At 41.1% G+C, this 24,465-nt stretch overlaps 4 protein-coding genes across 14 annotated transcripts in view; 3 read left to right on the plus strand and 1 right to left on the minus strand.

Annotated features, from left to right (window-relative positions):
* The window catches only part of LOC139579008 (uncharacterized), a 38,717-nt gene extending 37,973 nt beyond the window's left edge, over positions 1 to 744 (plus strand). The window contains exon 3 of the mRNA XM_071407190.1: positions 9 to 744. The gene's annotated coding sequence lies outside the window, so the exon portion shown is untranslated. The remainder of the gene's footprint in view (positions 1 to 8) is intronic.
* A 501-nt stretch (positions 745 to 1,245) lies between these two features.
* On the plus strand, positions 1,246 to 7,312 carry LOC139579010 (uncharacterized). Its single transcript, XM_071407193.1, has 2 exons — positions 1,246 to 1,380; positions 3,164 to 7,312. Exon 2 carries the CDS (start codon positions 3,178 to 3,180, stop codon positions 4,216 to 4,218), a length of 1,041 nt encoding a protein of 346 aa, XP_071263294.1. The 5' UTR covers positions 1,246 to 1,380; positions 3,164 to 3,177; the 3' UTR covers positions 4,219 to 7,312.
* An 8,981-nt stretch (positions 7,313 to 16,293) lies between these two features.
* LOC139579007 (uncharacterized) lies at positions 16,294 to 19,381 on the minus strand. Its single transcript, XM_071407189.1, has one exon. It carries the CDS (start codon positions 19,275 to 19,277, stop codon positions 17,325 to 17,327), a length of 1,953 nt encoding a protein of 650 aa, XP_071263290.1. The 5' UTR covers positions 19,278 to 19,381; the 3' UTR covers positions 16,294 to 17,324.
* Positions 19,382 to 20,735: 1,354 nt separating this feature from the next.
* Positions 20,736 to 24,465, plus strand: part of LOC139579011 (pericentriolar material 1 protein-like) — a 36,027-nt gene continuing 32,297 nt past the window's right edge. For 4 of the 11 annotated variants that reach the window (XM_071407194.1, XM_071407205.1, XM_071407199.1 and 1 more), the window contains exon 1: positions 20,736 to 24,230. In XM_071407194.1, coding sequence (XP_071263295.1) covers positions 24,015 to 24,230 — 216 coding nt within the window. In that variant the 5' untranslated portion in view covers positions 20,736 to 24,014. The remainder of the gene's footprint in view (positions 24,231 to 24,465) is intronic. The other 7 variants (XM_071407201.1, XM_071407204.1, XM_071407200.1 and 4 more) reach the window with 7 other exon arrangements.

Raw genomic sequence — 24,465 nt, forward strand, 5'->3', positions numbered from 1 at the left:
TTTTTGAGGTGTCTGGTTTGTCTATTTCTATGTGTTTGGCCTGATATGGTTCTCAATCAGAGACAGGTGTTTTGCGTTGTCTCTGATTGGGAACCATATTTAGGTTGCCTGTTTTGTATTGTGGGTTGTGGGTTATTGTCTATGTTAGTTGCTTGTGTCTGCACTTGTTGTTCTATAGCGTCACGTTCGTTTTGTTGTTTTATACGTTTTTCCAGTGTTCTTCGTTAATAAATAGAAGAATGAATTCACATCACGCTGCGCCTTGGTCCTCCTCTCTTCCACATTACGACGAACGTGACAACTGCGCTTATAACCAGCAGCTTTGCAAATTTGGGTGTTGCAGGAGGCGTTATGTGAACGCCCATAGTTACCAATCCAGTTGTGTAATTTGAAAGGAAAGCATTGTCATTAGATGTAGCTCAACTACAAACATTCAAGCATAACACTGTATAACTTCTGTGTTGATAAAATGCTGTTTATAGTACTGGAATTAAACATGATTATACGCTGTTGCCTTATTCTGCTAAACAGCTTCTTCGTTGTCACACTGACACATGAAACAATGAATGATTCAGGGCAGGCAATGCAAAATAAGTTGTTTGCATTACGTGCCCTGAGGCATTGATTCTCTCATGTGTCCGTGTGACAACGAAGAACCTGTTAGTACAGTTTGTCCTCTTTATGGTTAAGTTTTGTGACTGTGTGACATGGAAATGGCACAAGAATTAAAATGATTGAATCAAAGGTTGGCTTTCAGTATTCCATGTATCTCTTACGTCAGAGACATCTCTGAATCTAAAGAATATGTGGCATTGAAAGTATGACTCATGTCTTAAATAGTGAGTTGATTCTAAATTAATGTGTATATATTAATGTACCGGTACTCTCTCTAGAGGGGATTCATGAAAAATACAAACCACACAGTGTGGTTGCTTTAAAATAATTACAAGATTTGAAAAGGGTGGCATGCTGCTCATCGTTTTCAGCATTCTATGAAATGTATTGTGATTACCGGCTTGAATTTAATTTTGGACAGTTGAACGCAAGCCATTTCAATTCATGTATTGAAATTATTTTCAGATCCAATTAACAAATTGGAGTTTGTATATTGTGTTACTAAGCATACTGATAAACTGTGATTTTAGTTGAGCGTTGGCAACAAACAAAAACATTTTTACCAAATAATATTAGGAGATTATAGTGTTAAATAGCCTTGGCTTTTTGCCCATGGAACTTTGGGGAGTGGTTAGGACACGTCTACATTCTGCACATAAACAACTCGGCAGGCTAAAAGTGAAACTATTGCGATACAATTGTAACTCCATAGCAGTCTAGCATATTACCACTTCACGAACATTGAATATACTTGATTTGTAATAGGTAAGTTGTCAATTTGAATTATTTCTTTGGCATCAATGTCTTCTGGATAATGATGGACATAAGCTGGTTGGTTACAGAAAGTCTTGGTTGTTTTATTAGACTAGTTGGACAAGACGTTCAAGGTTTGCTCAAAGATGATATCTTGCATTGAGGCTTGACTGATTTAAGACAACAATGTAGGCCTAAATGTTTTAAAATTGTTTTACAAGCACGCCTTACCAGCTTTTTTTATTAAGTTCCTTAAATGTGCTGAGAATGTACCAAAGCCAAGCCACTATGCTTCAACATTCCCAGGGAAGGATGTTTGCAAAATAACCATTGGACATCAACACTCACCACGCTCTATGGTTCTTAGAATGTTTTATGCTAGCTGAGAAGTCTGTATTGAAATGCAAATTCCTCTTGAGGACATTACAATTCAGGCTCAGAAGGTTGATCACGTGATCACCTGTTTAATGACGGCTAAAATATGAAAGGGAGAGGGGATTTTGTATTGGGACTTTTATTTATGATTATATGTGGATTAATAAATAGTAACCCAATTGGGATACATTCACATTACCCACAGATCTAGCCTCAGATGACCATAACCCCAATACTGATCTGCCATCGATAATGAAAAACATCTCACCCTATCGGATTGTCTTCTGTCCAGTTACTAGGCTACCTGTTCCATAGGTCCACAGTCCCTTGTTCGATTTGAAGTCCTAGGCCCTGCTGTATATCTCATGCCCAGTTAGGCATCAAGTCTCCAGCAGTTTGTGGCCTTAGTAGTAGCTGGCTATGAGTCCCCTGCCTTGTCAGGCCCCCTGTCCTGCTAGGGTCTCAGCCACCTGACTTGGGGTACCCACCATTTCCTGAACCGGTGTGACTGCTGCATTCAGGTGTGTACACCTAAGCCGGTACCCTCCTGGCCTCTATGCATGGTCACGAGAAATTACGCTGCTCCTCTAGTTTTACAGTCAGATGCAACTTGACTGTCCTGCCGTTGCCCACACCTTTGTTATATCCCTTTTATTGTGCAGATTTCCATGGAAGGGCACATAGGCAGAACAGCAAAGATACAATGAGGGTGAAGTCCACCTCCAGTTAGTGTGTGGTTGTCGTGTTGAGAAGAGGATGCAAACCATTTTCTCAAGGACCACTCCGTAGAGACAATGACAGAAAAGTGTGTGTCCTCTTTCTCTTGGAACAGACAGTTAAATAAAGGTTTCACTCGTACTCTTTGGCAAGCAAACTGTGACAGAAAAATAATGTATTCTCCTTATTTGTTGGATATGTAACAATTATTTACCTAAACAGTGAAATATTTCTGTCCTGCTACTGCTGAGTTTTATGGTGTCCACTCTAGCTTCCTGGTGAACAAAATCTACAGTTGGCATTCCAGTGACAGGATGTGTGGTGTTGTAACTGGGATAGAGAGGAGTAGAACAAAGGCCTCAATGGTTCTTAGACATCCTAGCCTGGGAAATTAGGCCAGGGTCGGGGGTTAAGATAACTCCAGGGGCAGATAAAGACAGGATGAGCCCAAAGTGGCTTATGGTGCCCCCCAATGGGAGGGGTGGAACCAAGAATTCTGGTTATTAGCTATATGAACTGTGCATTGTCTGTATGATTCAGGCTCTCAGCCTAACAGGCAGAACAAGACTGTTGGGCTGACGGTTTCATTAATGCAATAAGAAATTATTTCTCAGCGCTGAATTTCCACGACAAAACCCACTCTTATTTTCTCGTTCTCTCTCCATCTTTCCCCCTTTTCTACCTTGCCCTCCCTCCTTTCTAGAGAACATCATAACCATGGAGACACTGAATGAAATCGATCACCTCCAATCATCTGGCTTTGGTAAACCCCTACCCAGACACGGGCTTCATCTCCTTCACTGGTTCTCCCATGAATATGTCACATTCAACAACGACAGCGAGATGGTGACAGTTCGCAACCCTAAGAAGAAGGCGTTCGGCTTCCACCGCTTCTTCGACAACATAGAGGAGCATGATGGCCAATGTAACCAACTGCTACCAGACCAGGACTTACCATACTACGAAGTGGGCAATCTAAATGCTGCAGGGTCTGAGAACCTGCCTGATTCTGTCATCCAAAACCACACAGAAAACAATGATGACAGCAACATAGACCGGATCATCATCAGCCTCCAGTCAGACCGTGTGTTGGACAGAATCTACGTGACCCAACATGATCATCACAGAGGTGCTTTTGACCCCCAGCGCACCTATCGCATCAGTAAGGGGTTGATCAGTTTCATCCGTAATCTGGAGCTGGATGAGTTCCTGGAGCAGACTGGATATTTTCTTCCTTGCCCTGCCTCCATTGAGACACTGAACGAAATGAGACACCTCCAGTCATCTGGCTTTGGTACACCCCGGCCCAGACACGGCCTTCATCTCCTTCACTGGTTCGCCCATGAATACGTCAAATTCAACAAGAAGGATGAAATGGTGACCGTGCGAAGCCCCAAGAAGAAGGCGTTCGGATTCCACCGCTTCTTCGACTACATAGAGGAGCATGATGGCCAGCGTAACCAACTGCTACCAGACCAGGGCTTACCATACTACGAAGTGGGCAATCTGAATGCTCCAGGGTCTGAGAACCTACCGCATTATGTCAGCGAAAACCACACAGGACACAATAACGACAGCAACATAGACCGGATCATTATCAGCATTCAGTCAGACCTGGTGTTGGACAGAATCTACGTGACCCAGCATGATCATCACAGAGATGCTTTTGACCCCCAGCGCACCTATCGCATCAGTAAGGGGTTGATCAGTATCATCCGTAATCTGGACCTGGATGAACTCCTGGAGCAGACTGGATAGTCTTAAGACTTTTCTCCCCTGGCCAAGGGCATATAGACAGAGGCATCGTACGCATAATTATTTTTTAACCTAATTTCTGATGGTCAAATCCAAGATCTCTAACTGAATGATTTATTTTCTTACAAATGTATACTAGGCATGGGTATGACATCATGTCTTCAATATTCCCCATACATTGTGTATTGTAGGAAATTGTGAATGTTTTTATTTAGATAAAGGGCCTTGTTTTTTGTTATTTTTCCCCAACCATTTCACCTGTGTGGTGGAATTTCTACCTTTAACTAATAATGAGGAGAGGCAAAATCAATAATCAATCAAGGTATTACTTTTATTAAAAACATATTATAATAAGGAGGCTGGTCGCACCACCCACGCAGGTGAAATGGAGTGGGAGCCTGCTGTACAAAGAGTACAGGAGCATTTATATAGTCAAGCTACCCCATGCATGCATCTGCAAAACACGTGACCCTATGTATGTGTATGTGTGTGTGAGGGGAGAAAACTGGGTGAAAAGGTTGCCTCGGTCTGTCGCAACTGAGAGAGGACAACAGGGGCCAGAATGACAGGAAGTCACTCCAGATATACTTCCTCTATGTATGGTCGTACTGGCCACACACACAGAACACACACAAAACATGAATCTTTCGCCCAGAAAAAGGCTCCAAACAGAACAATAGCTTTATCACTGGTGTGCAGAATAATACACTTTGCCCTGTCTCCAGCTAAGCTAAGAGGAACCAGTTAATCTCTGTCAGCTGTTGGCTGAGCGCCCAGGTATCATGAGGTCATTCTACACACACAGAACAGTTAGAGCAGGCCTCGTATTAATACACACACACTTTTCTATCTTATATGAGTTAGTTAAAGAAACTATCTCAAGCCCAATGCCTAGGCTTAAAGAAGGATATTTTAGTACACAAGCATTAGTAAGGTTCAATAGAAAATGCCCTCACACCTGCAATAGTTATTGCCACACGAGTCGGAACTAGCAAACTGTAGTTATACACGTGCTGCCAGTGGTCATTGTAGCATGTAAATCTTAGTGGGGCAAACAACAAAATGTTTTTGTAGATGCATGCCAGCAAAGCCACTACACAACACTAAACAATACATTAATTGCACTATAACGGTGAAAACGGTGACCACAAACTGTTTGGGCCGACAAAAAGCTGTCTCACCAGCAGTCCCAACACAATACCACTGCTACACCTGGCTATCAGCGGAGCCTTGTCTGGCAGCGAAACAGTTAATTCAGCCTCATTTACTGCCTTTAAAAAAAACATAGCTGATATGGCTGACTCGCTTAAACAAATGTGGTTTCTACTGACAATTAAGATGTACAAACTATGGCATAAGGGGACGACAAGCGGATAAGAGGCAATCTGTAATTTCGATTAAGACATTAATGAGCGAGCTAGGACGGACGTAGTCAAAATAAGTATTTGTTCAGCACTTTTGAAATGTACAGAGACAGAATTCAGAACATGGGTTATTATTACAGTATTTTCCCTGTACACCAAGTCAGAACCTTAGGATAAATAAAGAGGGCATATAAGCAGACAATGAAAGCTCTTACAATACGTGTGCACCACCAAGTCAGAACAGTAGGCTAAATTATGAACAGCTTACTACACAACATACACTTAGTATTACTTTCTTAGCTGCAGGATACATATCTCCCTGTCATATTACATAATTTATGCAGCAGCATACAATACATTTTTTGACTCACCCTGTTCTACTGTGATCACTGGAACAGGAAGGTGGCGCAGTGGTCCTTCGTGGGGAAATGTTGTCATCAAACTTTGACATCAAAGTCTGGCATTCTCTGGATGTATGGTGCTTTCAGACAACTGGGAAAAAAACAAAGCTGAATCATTACGCCAGTGATCTTCAGGTTGGAGCCCTCGAAAGAGGCCCAAGTTCCCGACTTGGAATTCCGAGTTTAATGACCGTTCAAAACGTATTTTCCCAGTAGGAGCTGATTTTCCCAGTTGTATTGAACTCACTGAAGTCTGACATTTCCCAGTTCTGAGTTTCCAGTTGTTTTGAATGCGGCAGAAGTCATGATGGATTGACAGCATGGCAAATGTTGAATGTTTATCCTTTTAAGCTTGGAAAAGAAACCCTTAAACTGAGACTTGGACTACACACCCACTTCACTGAATAGCAGGCTTGTGATTGCTTTGCCGTTAGCCACTGATTCCTTCCAAACCACTTATTCTTGAATTTTTCTAATTCCAACTTGTTGTGTAATGTTTATGTCCAATGGCCGATGAGCACCGATACATTTTATCTATAATTTCTCTTCATAATTTCTCTTTATATGACACGGATTTGAAAAGGATTTTCCAGTCGATTATTGACTTGATTCATGATGATGACTGCTAGCTTGCTACTAAGATTTTGAAAGTATGATGTTGTCATGATCAGTCCAATCAAAGCTATGGTAGAGATAACATGATTTGACGTCATTTTATCTGTGGCCCATGACCTTGAGCCTTCTTGGATGGGCACCTATAATGTAAGTCTATGGCAGCACCGAAGGGGCTTGAATTTTCAAGCTCTCCCCGTAGATTTTGCGGTGATGTAGTGTCCCCATGAGTGACAGAACACTGAGCCAATCACGGCGCAACTAGAGAACATTACCAACCCCTACACTTCGTATTTTCCGCTGGCTGCCCCACCACCACAGAATGCACTAAGCTAGGCTGAAACACCTGCATTTTGGAACAGCCGTACTCAAGAAAGCAAAAAAGAGACAATTTTTGTATGCGGCTTTATTAACATTTAAAAAATATTTTATTTACATTGTTTGCAAACTGATATGTGACACGTATCAATGCCAAAATAACATGCAAAACAGGCACACAAAAACAGTTACTTTTTTAAAGCTAAACAGGTGGGTCTCAAAACAGGTGGGTCTCTGCCCCACCTACCCTGAATGACGGGTTGCCACTGCGTGCTGCATTCAAACAATTAGCAAGTCAGAAATGTTTGAGTTTCCTAGTTCCGACAAGCACGTGAACACGGCATAAGTGTGTGTGTGTGTGTGGGGGGATTAATGTTTCTAATAAAATAATTGATTAGTTAATGAGTTGTTTTTTATTTAAAATGTTTAGTACAAAATGTTGAATGTATCAATAACATTTGTCTCAAAACATTCCAAAACCAATGACCGGGAAATTCTGTTTTTAAAACATGAAAAAAAAACACCACACTTTGAACAACTGTTTGACCATTATATCGTTATTCAAATTAAATCAAACTTATTTACATCGAATAATGTTTTACAAAAGTAAATAAATGATCCATTTATCTGAAACCTGGGTCGTTACACCAATTAGGTGCCTTTTGAGTAGTAACCTCATTTTAAAACTCTGTCTTAAAGAGCACATGTTCAACTTAAAACCCCTTAAAGTCTAAGGGCCCAGGTGTAAGTCACACAACCAGTGCTGGACATGGAGAACCTAACTTGCTATTTATCTAACTTTTCTATCTCTGCAATTTTGTGTTTTCCAGACTCACGTAAGTTGTTAGCTGACCAAGATCTGTTTTATTTCAGTAACTATAACTAAAGTCTAAGGGCCCGGGACTGGGTTTCTACTAAGCTAACATATGGAATTCTTTTAAGATGGTCATACCAAGGATCATTTAGCTACTTCATTTTTATGTATCAAAATATATTTTGGAAATTATTTGATGAAACATTGAATTTGGCCTTACTGCTATTAGCCCATAGAAACACATGAAATAACAGATTCTAACATGGAGAAAATCTAAAGGAGTTCTGTTTTTGAAGTGTCTGTGCTATATCTGAGAGAGATCCGAAAGCTCATAAAAAAACAATAATTAGTGTAATTACCCGTATACCTTTCACGTGGAAATGCCTTATTCACTTCCATTCATTTTTTCGTCCCGGTACCGGGACACCTTCAGATGAGTCCCATGACGCTTTGTGGTGTTGTAGAGCAAAACATCATCATGCTCATGAGAGTGTTAATCTTTCCATACAGGGATCATATTAGTTTGGACGCTACAGACGTTTTTGTGAGAAGAAAGATTTCCGGGATGTTTCCTGGTCTGACCAACCTCGCTGTAGCTCTGCCGCCTTCCACCACAGACGTGGAAGGCCGACCACCACAGACGTGGAAGGCCGACCACCACAGACGTGGAAGGCCGACATCGGCGGACGGGATAGATTGAGACGCAGCCCATGCCAAAAAAATACACATCTCATGCTGAAACAGGCAGATTTTGATGGGGATGAAAAAATAACAATAACACTTTTCCCATCTCAAGATGTTAAATTTAAAAAAATACGATAGTGACTATTAAGAGCCAAATAAGGTAATAGGGGTGACAACTTCATCTTAAATCAGCCATAAATCCCCTTGTGATGCTTTTACACTATGATTTGACTATTAGATGTTAATTGGACTATTAGATAAAAAATATATAGTTACACCATATTAAAACAAGAGTTCAGCTCACGTAACAGGTTTGACCTTAAAATGAGGAACAGGTGTGGGGGGGGGGGGGTTACATTAAAGTGAATCACTAATAAAAAATAATCTTCTGAAATAACTTTGTCAAAGCAACCAAATAACTAGGGCGTTACAATGATGGTGAAAACTTGGAGAAATATTGGGGTTAAGTGGGTTAAAATCTTCCTAGAAGTCACAGATGATGGACAGAGGGATGTACAGTTGAAGTTAGACGTTTACATACACCTCAGACAAATACATTTAAACTCAGTTTTTCACAATTCCTGACATTTAATCCTAGTAAAAATTCCCTGTCTTAGGTCAGTTAGGATCATCGCCTTATTTTAAGAATGTGAAATGTCAGAATAATAGTAGAGAGAATGATTTATTTCAGCTTTTATTTATTTTCTTCACATTCCCAGTGGGTCAGAAGTTCACATACACTCAATTAGTATTTGGTAGCATTGCCTTTAAATTGTTTAACTTGGGTCAAACGTTTCGAGTAGCCTTCCACAAGCTTCCCACAATAAGTTGGGTGAATTTTGGCCCATTCCTCCTGACAGAGTTGGTGTAACTGAGTCGAGTTTATAGGCCTCCTTGCTCACACACGCTTTTTCAGTTCTGTCCACAAATTGTCTATAGTTGAGGTCAGGGCTTTGTGATGGCCACTCCAATACCTTGACTTTGTTGTCCATAAGCCATTTTGCCACAACTTTGGAAGTATGCTTGGGGTCATTGTCCATTTGGAAGACCCATTTGCGACCAAGCTTGAACTTCCTGACTGATGTCATGAGATGTTGCTTCAATATATCCACATCCTTTTCCTGCCTCATGACGCCATCTATTTTGTGAAGTACACAACATGATGCTGCCACGCCCGTGCTTCACGGTTGGGATGTTGTTCTTCGGCTTGCAAGCGTCCCCCTTTTTCCTCCAAACATAACGATGGTCATTATGGCCAAACAGTTCTACTTTTGTTTCATCAGACCAGAGGACATTTCTCCAAAAAGTATGATCTTTGTCCCCATGTGCAGTTGCAAACCGTAGTCTGGCTTTTTCATGGCGGTTTTGGAGCAGTGGTTTCTTCCTTGATGAGCGGACTTTCAGGTTGTCGATATAGGACTCGTTTTACTGTGGATATAGATACTTTTGTACCTGTTTCCTCTAGCATCTTCACAAGGTCCTTTGCTGTTGTTCTGGGATTGATTTGCACTTTTCGCACCAAAGTACGTTAATCTCTAGGAGACAGAACGTATCTCCTTCCTGAGCGGTATGACGGCTGAGTGGTCCCATGGTGTTTATACTTGCGTACTATTGGTTGTACAGATGAACGTGGTACCTTCAGGCATTTGGAAATTGCTCCCAAGGATGAACCAGACTTATGGAGGAATACCATTTTTTTTCTGAGGTCTTGGCTGATTTCTTTTGATTTTCCCATGATGTCAAGCAGAGGCACAGAGTTTGAAGGTAGGTCTTGAAATACATCCACACGTACACCACCAATTGACTCAAATTATGTCAATTAGCCTATCAAAAACTTCTAAAGCCATGACATAATTTTCTGGAATTTTCCAATCTGTTTAAAGGCACAGTCAACATAGTGTATGTAAACTTCTGACCCACTGGAATTGTGATACAGTGAATTAAAAGTGAAATAATATGTCTGTAAACAATTGTTGGATAAATTACTTGTGTCATGCACGAAGTAGATGTCCTAACCGACTTGCCAAAACTAGTTTTTAAACAAGAAATTTCTGGAGTGGTTGAAAAATTAGCTTTAATGACTGCAACCTAACTGTATGTAAACTTCTGACTTGAACTGTATGTCAAAATGCTGAATTTTCGCAATGCAGCAAATCTTTCTTCATATTAAAAAATCATATTTATTGAATTTTCCGTGTGATCTATGATATATTACAGGGCACGTAATTTAATATAACAGGCTTAACAATTCAATATTCATGCACAAAATCTACTTAAAATATCAAAGGGACGCAAAAGGCACTAATTTCATGGAACGACACACCTACAAGATGAATGATCCAGAGTTGCTTTGCTTTCTTAACAGTTTTGTCCATATCCTGTTTCTTATTCTCATCTCCTGACAGAAGATCTCTGTGTCTTAATTGCCTTTCTTCTTTCCACTATCTTCCTGTTTTCTTTCTTTGTGGATGAACAGCATATGCCTGTTGAGGTTAACCTTGTAATTGAAGCTTTTTCCACATTCTCCACACTTAAATGGTTTCTCTTCCATGTGAATCATTATATGTTTGGTTAAGTCACTCTTTTGCTTGAAGCTTTTCCCACAGTCACCACAGCTAAATGGTTTCTCTTCCGTGTGAGTCAGTAAATGAGAAGTTAGGTTCCTCTTCCTGTTGAAGCTTTTCCCGCAGTCACCACAGCTAAATGGTTTTTCTCCTGTGTGATTCTGGATATGATCAATGAGGGTCTCCTTGCGATTGAAGCCTTTCCCACAAAATCTACAATGAAATGGTTTTTCTCCTGTGTGAATCATTTTATGTCTGTTCAGGGTCTGCCTGCGAGTGAAACTTTTCCCGCAGTCACAACAAAATTGTTTCTCCCCTTTCGTCTTTCCATTTTCGTTCTGTTTTCTTTCTTTGTGGACAAGCAGTATATGCCTGTTAAGGCCAACCTTGTGATTGAAGCTTTTTCCACAGTCACCACAATTAAAAAGTTTATCTTCTGTGTGAATCAAAATATGTTTGGTTAGTTCTCCCTTCAGCTGAAATCTGTTCCCACAGTCTCCACAGCTAAATGGTTTCGCCTCTGAATGAATCCTCGAGTGCATCTTCAGTCGGCCAACCTGAATGAAGCATTTGCCACAGTCAAGGCAGCAATGAGTTTTTTTAGACGTGGTGCTGTTTTTTTTAGATTTCCTCAAAGGTTTGAGATCCAACAGTTTAGAGTCACTCCCTCTGTTCTCCACAGTCTGGGTTTGGGGAAGATCACATTCACTATTCACACAAGGAGGAGCGAATATGAACTCTATGATGTCAGCATCCTGTTCCTGAAGCTGCCCTACCTCCTGACTGGTCCTGATTTCCTTCTGCTCCTCTTTAATCTGTGTGGGCGCTGTGCCCTTCTGCCCCAGATTGGGGCTCCAATCTTGCGCACAGTGCTGCTGCTCAGGTGTAACCTCCTCCTCTGAGACAGCGAGAGAGAACTGGAGGGAGTCTATTTTACGTAGTTTTATCTCCGGTGTGATCCGCAGCAGTCTCTGAAGCCGGTAATTCTCCTGTTTAGAACGGGAAATCTCCTCCCGATACTCCTCTACCACTTTCTCTACTACGTCAATAATCTCCACTGCAGCCACCATTAAACGCTCACGAACAAACACACTCAAAGACTGTAGTTTAGACATTTTTAGAGAACTGAGAGTTCAGTATTCAGTTCACTGCATCTAAACCCACGCAAAGAAAATGCGTGGTGCAAAATCTAAACAATCTTCCCTCTAATTCTACTTCCGTGTTGTTTTCTTCTTTTGAGTTTGTCAGCGGTTGGCTAGTCCCGAACAATAAAACAGCGCCACTAGCTGGATGGTTTAAAGGTTGATATGGCGAGTGATCATGTAAAATGTTTAAAATAATCAATATAATAATGCTATTTATATACAACGAGTGGTTCTAATTCTGAATGCTGGTTAAAACCGCATTCCAGCCGATGTCTATTCCACAATAGAAATATATGACGTTAAAATGCCTATGTACCCTGTTCCATCTGACTGAGCAATCCACTGTCTCATCAGCCCAGCTAAGCAATTTATAAACTTGATCTCCACTATAAAAAGCATTTAGACATTATCTCACATTTCTTTTAGACTAACATTTTGTTTTAAACAGCAGCGATTTGTATAAACCTTTCTGTCTGTCTCTCCGACATTTGCAACATTGTTTCAATATTCAAATTCGATCTCCAGCTGTCCCATAGTCATGTAAGTGTTGGGAGTCGAGACAAGACAAACAGGCAGGCGGCGTTTCTCAGCCAGTCGAAATCATGAATCAACTGTTATAATTTGTATGGATATACACAAAGAAATGTCAATTGAAAAAAGGTAAAATGATACGAAGGTCAGCTAGTTTTAACCGAACCGATATAATGAATGACCAGCCGGCTTCGGTAGCAACCATAGATTTGTGTCGGGACTATATCTTGTGGAAGGATTAAATAGTATGAATAAATTAATCAAAATAACATTGTTAATGAAAATATGTCAATCATTATTTTAATATGTTGGTAACCTGTTGTTTGGAGGATATATTGGCACGGTTGGCCGGCCCTCGACTTCATCTCGTGCCTAACAACACCAATGCCAATATATCCTCCAAACACCCGCTTCGAGTGCATTATCACTTAAATATCCAGTATGCAGTAACAGATAAGATGAAACATTATGAGGCTGTATAGATGCCGTTGAAATACAAACTATTGGGAATAAAAAGTATGTACGTCAAACCAGATGGGTTATTGAGATGAGAATGAACATCCTTTCAGAAAATGCAGTGGGGTAATAATAACCAGAGTTGATTATCTTGAGATATTGAAGAATCCTAGTACCTGTCTCTGTAACGTTCCACTCCTTGTACTCCGTCTTTGGCAAATGACATGGAATACAAGGAGTTGAATGTAATAGCTGAACAGAGAATAGCAAGCAAGCTAGAAAAATCCCACACATGCTGATGAAAAACAAAATAATTATGACTTCATTAGATTAAGAAAGCAATGGTTACACCTAAGTGCCACAGAACCATAAGGAGAAAACGTAATCGATATTGTCTGCTTCATGGTTAGCCTATTTCTTTGTAAATCAACAGATACTGTGGAAAACAATGGGTCATAAAATGACTGGTTGATCAAAGTAAAGAAATTAAATCTGGAAAGGAGTGTGGATTGTTGGTACATGAGTGCACATTTTAGTTTTAGCTCAGCACAATCACACGTGTTTCTAATCAAGTACATGATGATTGGTTAATTAGTTGATTTTATTCGCAACATTAGTTATTAATAACATCAGTTCACCATTCTCTCATCACCCCTGAGATATATTCCAAAACCAACGGCCATGAATTCTCGTTTCTAATAACGTGAAAATATCAACATAACAGCTGCTTGACTTTCCTCACAGAGCAGGACTGGTTTCCCACAATACTCTGCACTGTTTGATAATTATATTGTCATTCAAATAAAATAAAACTTTATTTACATAGAAAGTTTTACAAAAGTAAATATCTGAAACCTACATGAAGGATGTGGAGTTTCCTTGCTTTCCTAACAGTGTTGTCCATATCCTGCCTTCTCATTCTTAAACCTATTCTCCCTCAGGAGACTGAACAGATTTGGCATGGGTCCTCAGATCTTCAAAAGGTTCTACAGCTGCACCATCGAGAGCATCCTGACTGGTTGCATCACCGCCTGGTATGGCAACTGCTCGGCCTCTGATCGCAAGAATCTACAGAGGGTAGTTCGTAAGGCCCAGTACATCACTGGGGCCAAGCTTCCTGCCATCCAGGACCTCTATACCAGTATACCAAATATTGTCAAAGACCGCAGTCACCCTAGTCATAGACTGTTTTCTCTGCTACCGCATGGCAACCGGTAACAGAGCGCCAAGTCTAGGTCCAAGAGGCTTCTAAACAGCTTCTACCCCCAAGCCATAAGATTACTGAACATCTAATCAAATGGCTACCCAGACTGTTTGCATTGCCCTCCCCACCTCTTTTACGCTGCTGCTACTCTCTGTTATTATCTATGCATAAGCCACTTTAATAACTCTACCCACATGTAAATATATTACCTCAATTACCTCGACTAACCGGTGCCGCCGCACATTGACTCTGTACCGGTACCCCCGCATATAGCCTCGCTCTTGTTATTTTACTGCTGGTCTTTAATTATACATTTTTTATTTATCTTAAAACTGCATTGTTGGTTAAGGGCTTGTCAGTAAGCATTTCACTGTAAGGTCTAATACACCTGTTGTGCTCAGCGCATGTGACAAAATGTGATTTGATTTGATCTCGGAGATTCTATAGTATCGTCAACCTGAGTTAAAATGAAGTTTGACATTTCCAAATAAAAGAATGGTTTCACCTGTGGAAGTTCAGATCCCTTCCTTGACACTCCCACCCAAGGGGTTCTATAGACACAGCAATCAAAAGTTGCATTGATGTTATTTGTCCATTCTGTGAGACATTTTGTTTGTGATCTTGTGTGCAAATGTCACATCCATAACACGGGAATTGCTCCTCTGTCTTAATTGTCTTTCTTCTTTCCATTTGTGTCCTGTTTTATTTCTTTGTAGATGTTCATGGTCTTGGCTCAATTTGTTTCTAAAGCTTTTCCTGCAGTCAATCTCCTGTGTGTTAAGAATAACCTTTGCCTGTTAAGAGAACCCTTTTAATTTAAGCTTGTCCCACAGTCACCACAGCTAAAGGGTTTCTCTCCTGTATGAGTCCATATGGGCCCCTTCAGGGGCCCCTTAAGATTGACATTTTTTCCCACTGAGGTTTTTTTAGTCGTGGTGCTGCGTTTAGTGCTGGGTTTCTTCAATGGAGGGTTTGGAACCCAATGGTGGGCTGATGTCAAGTCCTACTGGATCGCTGCTTGCGGCTGATCTGTGGCTGGAGTCACAAGAAAACATTAGTAATGTTCAGAGCATGTTATTTAAAAACATAATCATTCCGTTCTCAGCATGAACAAAAATCTCTCTATCTCGTTAAGTGCCCACTAATTGGCCACACCTGATCTAGAGTGCTTGTTTCCTTTGAAATGGGGTTTGTTTGAATAAACTAAAATGAACAGCTTTGTATGAGTTACAAAAACATGGCATGCTAGCTCCATCCTGATGGCGCAGTGGACTATAGAGAAAAGAAGATCATAGGTTTGAATCTCACTGATGCCGTGCCACAATAACAAATGTATGTTTGTATGATTAATGCCGAAGCAAATTAAATTCCAAGTGTACTATGCTTGTTATTAAACGTTTTATTGAAACATGTTCTCAGAATGTTAATTATTTTCAAATAACTTAATAATTTCCATTCTCAGAACGTTACTAAAACCTCCCAGGAAAAAACTTTCAGGGAACCATAGTAAAAAGTTCTCAGAACCATCCTGCAACCTAAAAGTTCACAATCCCAGCACAGGTAAATGTTTAACTTCCGTTCTAAGAATGTTTAAGACATGTTCTTTTTTACCGGTCAGGAAACGTATGGCTTTGTTCCCAGAACCAATAGGAAACCAAAAAAAAGGAACCAAGGAACCAAATGTACTAGCTGGGTAGTGGCTGTTTAAAGAAATCTGAACCATGATTACAGCTTATCTTGGCCCATAGACCACTTTCAGGGTGAGGAACAGTCTAACATCAAGTTGTAAAATCCTGAGCTACTTCTTTAACATCCTTTCAGAGAACTTACTGGGGTAATAATAACCAGAGTTGATTATCTTGTGATGGTATAAAAATCCCACTCAAGTGAATATTGATGCAAAACAAAACAAACACCAATTAAATTAAGAAAGCAACATTTACACCTATCATCCACAGCACAATGAGGAGAAAAATGAATGATGATATGTTATTTGGTTATTTATTTGTAAATGAACAAAGATAATATATTGTGGATTGTTGGTGCGTACATGAGCTCTAGGGAGATTCTCAATTGGGCTTCTCAAGTCCGTCCTCTCCTCGACTCATCCATCCTCCTCTCCTCTGTGACCCAGAAACTGAGGCGATTCGATTAATGCCCCAGGTGAACCGGGTTAGCGTTGATTGCATACCTCATGACACTCAAGTGGAGACACCTCTCCTCGATTACCTTTTTCAAAAGGCGAGGAGAGAACAGAGGTGAGGACGCGAGGAGTCAAGCAACCCAATTGAGATTCTCCCGTTGTTTGCATCCCAATTCTCCATACTTCTCTCAAAGTGTGCACTTGAACACTCCCGGTAAAGGATTTCAAAGCATTGAGTTGGTGAAAGCATTGGCTGGAGGGAGTTTCCATTGTTATGAAATCCATCAGGACTCTAGAGAACATAATAGAACAGTGTTCCTCAATACATTCCCGGGGGATCACCAGGGAGTGCATATTTATGTTTCAGCCCAGCACTACCACAGCTGTTTCTAATGAGGGACTTGAATCAATGATTGGTTCATTAGTTCACCCCCCCCCTTTTCCCCTGAACATTATAACATGTTTAATATGTTGATAACATCTGTCTTGCCATTCTCTCACAGCCCTGAGAGACATAAAAAAACAACCAGGAATTCCTGTTTCTAATAGGGTGAAAACATCAACATACTTTGAACAACAGACGTGTGAGTTTCCTCACAGACCATGACTGGTTTCCTACAATACTCTGTACTCTTTGACCATGAAATTAAATCAAACTCATTTTACAAAAATAAATGAATCACACATACAGTATATTTATCTTAAACCTACAACATGAATGATCCAGAGTTGCTTTGCCTTCCTAACAGAGTTGTCCATATCCAGCCTTCTTATTCCCATCTCCTGATACTCCCCTGATCTGTCTTTATTTTATCCAATTTTGTCCTGTTTTCTTTCTTTGTGGATGTTCTATATATTACTGTCCAGGTTCAATTAGTGTCTGAAGCTTATCCCACAGTCACCACAGCGAAATGGTTTCTCTCCTGTACCTTTGTGAGTCTGCAAATGCACAGGTAGGTTTTCCTTGAGTCTGAAGCTTTTCCCGCAGTCAACACAGTTAAAAGTTTTTTCTCCTGTGTGTGTCAGTAAATGAACAGTTAGGTTCCCCTTCTTGTTGAAACTTTTCCCGCAGTCATCACAGCTAAATGGTTTCTCTCCTGTATGAGCCCATATATGCCTGTTAAGGGTAACCTTCTGTCTGAAGCTTTTCCCGCAGTCACCACAGCTAAATGGTTTCTCTCCTGTATGAGTCAGTAGATGCGCAGTTAGGGTCCCCTTGTGTCTAAAGCTTTTCCCACAGTTCCCACAGACAAATGATTTCTCTCCTGTGTGAGTCTGCATATGCCTGTTAAGGCTAACCTTCTGTCTGAATCTTTTCCCGCAGTTACCACAAACAAACGATTTCTCCCCTGTGTGAGTCAGTACATGCCTTTTAAGAGAAACCTTTTGATTGAAGCTTGTCCCACAGTCACCACAGCTAAATGGTTTCACTCCGGTGTGACTCCGGATATGCTCAGTTAGGTTCTTCTTGTGTCTGAAGCTCTTCCCGCAGACATCACAGCTAAATGGTGTCTCTCCTGTATGAGTCTTTACATGCTCATTTAGGGTCCCCTTGCGATTGAAGCTTTTCTCACAGTAACCACAGCTAAAGGGTTTCTCTCCTGTATGAGTCTGTATGTGCCTGCTTAGGGTCCCCTTGCAATTCAATCTTTTCCCGGTGAGAGGTTTTTTAGACGTGGTGCTGGGTTTCTTCAATGGTGGGTTGGGATCCAATGGTCGGCTGATGTCAAGTCCTACTGGATCGCTGCTTGCAGCTGATCTGTGGCAGGAGGCATTGTCTTGATTATCTGGAGGGTCACAGGGATTGTCAAGGTGGGTCACAGTGACAAAAGGTTTGCGATTCACTGGTTTAGAGTCAGTCCCTCTGTACTCCACCGTTTGGTGAAGAGTCAAGGACTGAAGTTGATCCTCCTGATCACATTCACTTTTCACACAAGGAGGAGTGAATATGATGTCAGCCTCCTGTTCCTGAAGCTGCCCTACTTCCTGACTGGTCCTGATTTCCTCCTGTTCCTCTTTAATCTGTGTGGGCGCTGTGTCCTCCTGCCCCAGACTTGGGCTCCACTCCTGCTCACAGTGTTGCTGCTCGGGGGTGGGGTCCTCTTCCTCAGAGAAAGCGGGAGAGAACTGGAGGGGGTCTATTCTACATCGTTTTATTCTGGGTGTGATCCGCAGCAGTCTCCCTAGCCGGTCATTCTCCGCTTTAAATTGGGAAATCTCCACCTGGTACTCCTCTACCACTTTCTCTATTACTCCCAAAATCTCTACTGCAGCCACTGTTAAACGCTCACTAGCAAACACACTCAAAGACTGTAGTTTAGACATCTTCAGTGGATTGACAATCACTGGTTTAGGCTCACTCTCTCTGTGCTTCCCCGTTTGGGGAAGAGTCAAGGACTGAAGTTGATCCTCCGGATCACATTCACTTTTCACACAGGGAGGAGTGTATATGAACTCTACGGGGTCAGCCTCTAGCCCTTGAATCTTCCCAACCTCCTGACTGGTCCTGAGATCCTCCTGTTCCTTTTTAACCTGAATGGGAGCTGGGTCCTCCAGACTGGGGCTCCATTCCTGCTCACAGTGCTGCTGCTCAGGGATAACCTCCTCCTCAGAGACAGCGAGAGAGAAGTGGAGGGAGTCTATTCTACGTAGTTTTATTTCTGGTGTGATCCGCATTAGTCTCCGTAGCCGGTCATTCTCCTCTTCAGATCTGGAAATCTCCTCCTGGTCCTCGGCGACCACTTTCTCTACAACGTCTAAAATCTCCACTGCAGCCACTGTTAAACGTTCATTAACAAACACAATCAAAGACTGTAGTTTAGCCATTTTCAGAGGACTGGTAGTTGGGCATTCAGTCGAAAACAAACTCGCCTCGACTTGTAGAATTGCTTGCGTTGCCGTCTTCTTTTGTGCTTTCAGGGGGGTGGCGAGCCCAGAAATAGACAACAACGCCACCCGCTGGATGGTGTTTTGAGCTGGGCTAGATAAAAAAAAGCATATTGGAAGGGTGATATTGTGAGTGTGATGTAAACGGAATCAACATAATAATCTATTTCCCGTATATAGTAATAGTTCAGATGAATGATAAGGCTGTACAGATATCGTTGAAATACAAACAATTGTATTGGGCATACAATAACAGACTTAGCAAGAGAGAAGATGTTACCGTGTCATTCTGTTTTCACTATTTTACAACTTTATGTTAGACTGTTCCTCACCCTGAAAGTGGTCTATGGCCCAAAATAAACTGTAATCCATTGGGGTCTCTGTACCTTACTTAACCTTTAACTTCACTACATTCCAAAATAAAAGTATTTCTCCATACATTTTCACTGACACCCAAAGGTACTCGTTACATTTTCAATGCTTAGCAGGACAGGAAAATGGTCTAATTCACACACGAATCAAGAGAACATCTCTTGTCATCCCTACTGCCTCTGATCTGGCGGACTCACTAAACACATGCTTCCTTTGTAAATGATGTCTGGGTGTTGGAGCATACCCCTGGCTATCCGTAAATAAAATAAAAACAAGTAAATGATGCCGTCTGGTTTGCTTTAGTCCCAACAACGAATATTCCAAATCAAAACTCGCCTACACCGATGTATGCTCGCCTCCAATTCTACTTTTGCGCTGTCGTCTTCTTTTGTGTTTTTCATCGGATGGCGAGCATCTAGCTGGATGGAGTTGTAGCAGAGTGCAGTTGTAAATTGGTGGTCGGGCACATCATTCTGTAAACTTAAGCAGATCTTGCGGTGTTTTTTTTATACTTCTCTCCAGTCTCAATGTAATATTAATTTAGGGAAGAAAATAAATGTATGTGTATGTGCGTGGCAAACGTTCAGCTCAGATGATAAGGGTATGTTCTATTGATTCACAATGGGGCCTGTTTGCTTATCATATAATTACAGCTAGTAACAGTTTGAATATTTACACATTTCCATGACACTAGTGTGAGTGAATACTGTAAGTCATTGGCCAATTTGATTCAATTTAATTAAACTTGATCTGTTCAAAATTAAACTTTTAGGCAAAACACTGACATTCTTGCAACGTAACGTACCATTAATTAACCATCCGAGAGCCCAAATAGTACCTTATTCAATAGGGGTTCCTTTGCCTGTACATTTGTCTACAAATATTGTACACATAATTACAGTCACTTTGATATACTGTACTCCTTACATCTGTGTGTGTGCATTTGAGGAAAAACATAACAGTATTGATGATGAGGTTCTCTTGTGCAAGTAGCACTACTATTTTATATCACTCCGCCTCCTTGAACAGGGAATGTAATGGCTGACACTGGGCGGTTAAGCGTACATTGACTGAGGGGATTCAGCAACAACACCGAAACGACTTATTTGTATTAATTAAGAAACCAGCCTTCTCATGGCTCTTAGAATGAGCCGTTGATCATAACGTGTTACGATAATTTCTTAAAAATTCACTGAGGTAATGCATTTCTTTCCACTAATTTTATTAGCCAAGGCAAGTGGCTAGTTCACCACCAGCTAACGTTAGCTAACTTAGCATCATCACGCAGCTCGCTAGCAAGTTAGCTACCCCCTTACCCAAAACAAAACTAGGTTGGTGCTGTATTTTCGAGTAGACATGATTAGCTAATGTATTTAACAAGCTACGTGTACTAATTTTGAAACTGTTATAGCCAACAATAACTAAGTAGGTAGCTAGCTATCTTGTCAGGCTGTGAAATCTTGTTTGTTTTTAGTTGGCCAGCTAGCTGCCTAGATAGGTCACGTTAGCTACGAGCAAGTTGACGTTACCTACGCAAGTGCCAGCAAGGTATTGTAATTCCTAGCTAACTGTAATTCCTACTAGCAAGTGACAGTACTTTCCCCTCCGAATTGAACACAAGCTTTTGTTTTGAACATCAATTGTTCAAACTTCCCAAGGGCAGTGAATGCAACAATTAACGTTAGTTAGCCTTCAACGTATTTTCCATTATCGGAATTTCACCCCCAGTTTTCGCGGGGAAGGTAGGGGGGGCTCAAGTGTTACCATGGCGTTCAACTTCATGTTGCCAAACAGTGACAAAGCCAAATGTAAACTAGTTTAGAATTGCATAGCTACATTTGGTATCCCAAATGATGAATACGCCGCATCGATTTGTCCCTTATACTTTGTTACGTTAGAAGTTCTCAGAGGGGGGCTATTTGTTGCTAGTGACAGTTGGCTCCTGCGAACTCACAGAAGTGGAGGGAATTTCGTAAACTTTACCGGGAATTCTAGCGGTCTACAACGCAGAGGTTTAACGCTAATCCATCTAGACTAAACCGTGCCTTTTGTCGTGAAGTTGGCTAACTAACGTTACAGTTAGTCATCAAGAAATCCTTACTCAATCTGCTACCTCTCCAATAGCAAACCAACCAATTAATAGTGGGTGACTGAATACACCGCACAGGTACGTAATCGATAGGTAAGGTAACGTTATTGAAATCGGTATCGTTTATTACTATTAGCTATGTCATAAATAAGTCATACACTGGTTTGTAGCAAGCTAGCTGTAGTGTTTTGGATTATTAACGTTATGCTTCACATGTTATGGTTTAGTTTACTGTAATACTTGTCATAAGGGAAAGGTCGGTGAATGTTGACTGTTGCTTAGTTGCAGGAACATTCCGACGAACAAGGCACAGTTTCTGTCTGGAGGCTGTTTCTGAACGCAACTAACGCCTCTAAAATCATGCACTCTGTTAATGTCATTACGGTGTAGCTACTTTGGAAACACACCTCTGTATATTGGTTTCCTTGTTTGTTTTGACGTGTGTGTGTCAGGGGTTCCATTTGGAAAATGTGGCCCAGACAACAGTGACCTGAAATATTTTAACTTGCTGTCAATTTGAGAAATGTTCCTGAGCTATAATGTTATGCATTGTGTGTGTATAACCCATTAGGACGTCCACTCACAGTGCTCAGAATGACAAACATTTTGATTATGGTATTCATCTTAACAGAACATCCAACTCCTGTAATGAAGCAGACACTAAAGCATTATTTTCAAAAATGTGCTAAAATTCAATTTGTGGGAAAACAAACAGTGCACCTGATGCCAGCGGTTCTATATGTGACTGAGATGACAATCTCTGTTAGAAACTTAGGTTGCTAATATAACTGGGATTTGATATGAAAACCAACAGGAGAGATGCTGGTTTAAATGGCATATGAGGAAGTATTTTTATAAAATAATTGCTTCCACGTTTCTATGGTCAGGTTTTTCCTAGACTGCTTTGTAGCAAGGTAAGACATGCCTCATAATATGAATAAAAACGTTCAGGTTTCAGACAATTATGGATGTTTTCCAAATGCATACTGCCGCCAGCTCACATTGCCAAGTGGTGGGTGCCGCGCTGATAGCATGCCTACCGTTACCTTTGTACTTAAATGGGAGGCGCGTTGCAATTGCCAGTTGAGAAATAAAAATATTACATATTTTTAATTGTGGCCATCAAAACAGTTTTGAACAGGTGACTGCGTTAGAATTGTTGCCCAATGACTGGTCTTATTAAAGTACATGTTTTACTCCAGCAACAACAAGCTGAGGAGCTGCTGCAGCTCTAGCGCTGTCTGACAAGTGATATTCTGCTCAAAATCGGCTCTGTGTGCTGTGCGCAGGTAAGAAATGATACATTACAAGCAATGTTCCCTCGTTTTCTTCATCACTGAGCAAATTTCAGGTCTGCTGAGAACAAATTTTGAAAGTTGTGAAAATTTTGTGCAACTTCTAACGCGCTGTTACTCTGAGCACTGAGGTTGTATCTGCTGTAAGTTAGTTTTAACAGTGGCCGTGTGTAAGCAACTGTGGCTATTTGATCATAATGTAGGCCTGCCAGAGTTGCCTAGCATCAATAACCATGACGAAAATGCGTCCCATAACATTTTAACATGGAAATAGCTGTTCTTTCTCAGCCTACAGTAGCAGCCAATGTGTGGTATTCAATGTAGGATTCCATGAGACTTTTGGGAAAAAAGCATGCAGGGCTTGACAATAACCTCTTCATCAACTTGTCCTTCAGGCAAGGTGACTGAAAATGCTGTTTGACGCAAGAAACGACTTTACAAAATAAAATGCGTTATTGTCATACCATTATTACAGAGAATCAGAAATGATGATACCCTCTGCCTATAGGCTTGAATAAGCTAAGTAGCCAGTCTCAATTTTCTTTTTATACACAAATTAATGTTGTTACTTCTGTGGAAAGAGTACATTGGAGGTCGATCATGATTGACCGGTTGGTGACCACTGCTCTAGAAAGTTGAGTGAAGTTATCTGTGAGCTGATATTTCCGCGCCGCAGTCCCGGGGGAGCAGACCCCAATTTTATTTCCACTAAATTTAACGAAATAACCTAATGGACGATAAGCATGACTGTGAAATGTATTTCCATCAATTAATATGAAGCATTATTTTTGCACGGTGAGGATTTTATTTTATTCTCCTGCTCAATTTGGCTGGCAATAATTTTATCGGCTTCATTTTCTTTATTGTCCTAAAGCCAACAATTACCGGCTAACGGAAAACCTGGTGAGTGTGTGTGAGTAAATGAGTTGTTTACAGTATGCCAGTATGAAAGAGTCTCCAGTCCAAAGCCGTTCTAGAGTGTTGACTGACAATGCATGTCAACGACCCAACAGGTGCGGAGCGGAGGAGGACATGGCGACAGGGGGCTCTCCCTTTGACGATTGCGCAGACGAGCAGGAGCTGCACAACTGGACCGTTACCAACGGCAGCAGCCTGGAGGACAGGCTCAACAACATGGTACAGAGGAGACGAGAGTGACAATGGCTATGTCCCAAATGGAACCCTATTCCCGATGTAGTGCACTACTTTTGACCAGAGCCCTATGGGTCCTGGTCGAACGTAGGGTACTGCTGAATAGGGTGGCATTTGGGACCATTGAGAATGGACACTAAAAGGCTAAATCCTAACTGGAGATTTGCGAAAGTAACAAAAATCTTTGTGATTGCGTAAGTCGTTTGTGGATATATAGCCC

The sequence above is a fragment of the Salvelinus alpinus genome, chromosome 6 (assembly GCF_045679555.1).
Source record: "Salvelinus alpinus chromosome 6, SLU_Salpinus.1, whole genome shotgun sequence".
Classification (NCBI taxonomy): Eukaryota; Metazoa; Chordata; class Actinopteri; order Salmoniformes; family Salmonidae; genus Salvelinus; species Salvelinus alpinus.